Raw genomic sequence first — 2,467 nt, forward strand, 5'->3', positions numbered from 1 at the left:
CCCATTTTTTGCCTCTTTCCCCCCATTTTTTGCCTCTTTTCCTCTTTGTTTTTCCCTTCCTTCCCCATTTTTCCCTCCCTTTTTTGCCTCTTTTCCCCCCTTTATTTCCCATCCCTCTTTTCCCCCCTTTATTTCCCCCCTTCCTCCCCCTCCCTTTTTTGTCTCTTTTCCCCCGTTTTTTGCCTCTTTTCCTCTTTATTTTTCCCTTCCTTTTGTCTCTTTTCCCCCGTTTTTTGCCTCTTTTCCTCTTTATTTTTCCCTTCCTTCCCCATTTTCCCCTCCCTTTTTTGCCTCTTTTCCTCTTTATTTTTCCCTTCCTTCCCCATTTTTTCCCTCCCTTTTTTGCCTCTTTTCCCCCCCTTTATTTTCCTCCTTCTTCCCCTTTTTCTCCTCCCTTTTTTGCCTCTTTTCCTCCATTTTTGCCTCCTTTCCCCCCCTTTATTTCCCATCCTTCTTTCCCCCTGGTTTTCCCCCTCAGCATTTCCCACTCGGGAAAGAAAAATCCGGGAACCACCTGGGCAGCGCCAAATCCTCTCTGTGCCCCCGATTATCCCCCCAAACACAGCTCCCAGAGGGGTTTTCCCGAGTTTTCCCCCTTTTCCTTGGGATCCCTCACCCGTGGTGGAGTTGGGGAGCCTCTTCTTGCCGCTGCCGCTGGAGATGCGCTGCTGGAGCGCCTCGAAGAAGGACTGGGGGATGTGGAAAACCAGCGGCTCCGGGCGGCCTGGGATGGCCACAGCAGGGTCAGGGGTGTCCCAAACCCCCATCCCAAAGTGTCCCTGCAGCTCATGGGATCAGCAGGGCAGGACTCTGCTTGAATTCCCAGGAAAATGTCTGGGATTTGGAGGCTGTCCCTGTTTTGGGGGGTCCCTGTGGTCACAGGGAGGACACGGTGGTGGAGGGGGGTGGTGACAGTGGCATTGGGGCTGAGAGGCACAGATGGTAAGGATGTGGTTCCCAAAATGGCACCAAAAGTGGTCCCAAAAAGGGACACGGTGTTCCCAAAATGGCACCAAAGTCATCCCCAAAAAGGGACACGGCGTTCTCAAAATGGCATCAAAAATGTTCCCAAAAAGGCACCAAAAGTGTTCCCAAAATGGCACCAAGGTCGTCCCCAAAAGGGACACGGTGTTCCCAAAATGGCACCAAAGATGTTCCCAAAATGGCACCAAGGTCATCCCCAAAAAGGGACACAGTGCTCCCAAAATGGCATCAAAAGTGTTAACGAATGGCACCAAAAGTACCCCCAAAATGGCACCAAAAGTGTTCCTAAAATGGCACCCAAATGGTCCCCAAGAAGGGACACAGTGCCCCCAAAATGGCATCAAAAATGTTCCCAAAATGACACCGAATCATCCCCAAAAAGGCACCAAAAGTGCCCCCAAAGGTGTTCCCAAAAAGGCACTGAAAGTACCCCCAAAATGGCACCCAAATGGTCCCCAAAAGGGACACGTTCCCAAAATAGCACCAAAAGTGTTAACAAATGGCACCAAAAGTACCCCCAACATCGCACCAAAAGTGTTCCTAAAATGGCACCCAAATGGTCCCCAAAATGGCACCCAAAAGTGTTCCCAAAAAGGGACATGGTGTTTCCAAAATGGCACCAAAGGTGTTCCCAAAATGACACCAAATTATCCCAGAAAGGGACACAGCGTTCCTAAAAAGGCACCAAAAGTGTTCCCAAAAAGGCACCGAAAGTACTCCCAAAATGGCACCACCCAAATGGTCCCAAAAAGGGACACAGTGCTCCCAAAATGGCACCAAAAGTACCCCCAAAATGGCACCAAAAGTGTTCCTAAAATGGCACCCAAATGGTCCCCAAAAAGGGACACAGTGCTCCCAAAATGTCGCCCAAATTGTTCCCAAAACGGCACCAAAATCATCCCCAAAAAGGGACACGGTGTTCCCAAAAAGGCACCAAAAGGACCCCTAAAAAGGCACCAAAAGTGTTCCCCAAAAAGGGACATGGCATTCCCAAAATGGCACCAAATGGTTCCCAAAATGGCACCAAAGTTGTCCCCAAAAAGAGACATGGTGTTCCCAAGATGGCACCAAAAGTGTTCCCAAAAAGGGACACGGTGTTCCCAAAATGGCATCAAAAATGTTCCCAAAATGGCACCCAATGGTCCTCAAAAGGGACACGGTGTTCCCAAAATGGCACCAAAGGTGTTCCCAAAATGGCACCCAATGCTCCCCAAAAGGGACACGGTGTTCCCAAAATGGCACCAAAGGTGTTCCCAAAATGGCACCCAATGGTCCCCAAAAGGGACACGGCGTTCCCGAAGTGGCACCCAACGAGCAGAGGGGCTTGAGAACCCTGGAATCACGGGATGGTTTGGGGTGGGATGGGCCCTAAATCCCATCCAGTCCCACCCAGGGACACCTCCCCTGTCCCAGGGGGCTCCAGCCTGGCCTTGGGCACTGCCAGGGATCCAGGGGCAGCCACCGCTGCTCTGGCAATTCCAGC

At 51.1% G+C, this 2,467-nt stretch overlaps 1 protein-coding gene across 1 annotated transcript in view; it reads right to left on the bottom strand.

Annotated features, from left to right (window-relative positions):
* The window catches only part of CUNH2orf42 (chromosome unknown C2orf42 homolog), a 13,556-nt gene that overhangs the window by 5,695 nt on the left and 5,394 nt on the right, over window positions 1-2,467 (bottom strand). Inside the window, exon 4 of the mRNA XM_017726652.1 lies at window positions 424-724. Coding sequence (XP_017582141.1) covers window positions 424-724 — 301 coding nt within the window. The remainder of the gene's footprint in view (window positions 1-423; window positions 725-2,467) is intronic.

Source organism: Corvus brachyrhynchos, unplaced genomic scaffold (assembly GCF_000691975.1).
Source record: "Corvus brachyrhynchos isolate BGI_N302 unplaced genomic scaffold, ASM69197v1 scaffold342, whole genome shotgun sequence".
Classification (NCBI taxonomy): Eukaryota; Metazoa; Chordata; class Aves; order Passeriformes; family Corvidae; genus Corvus; species Corvus brachyrhynchos.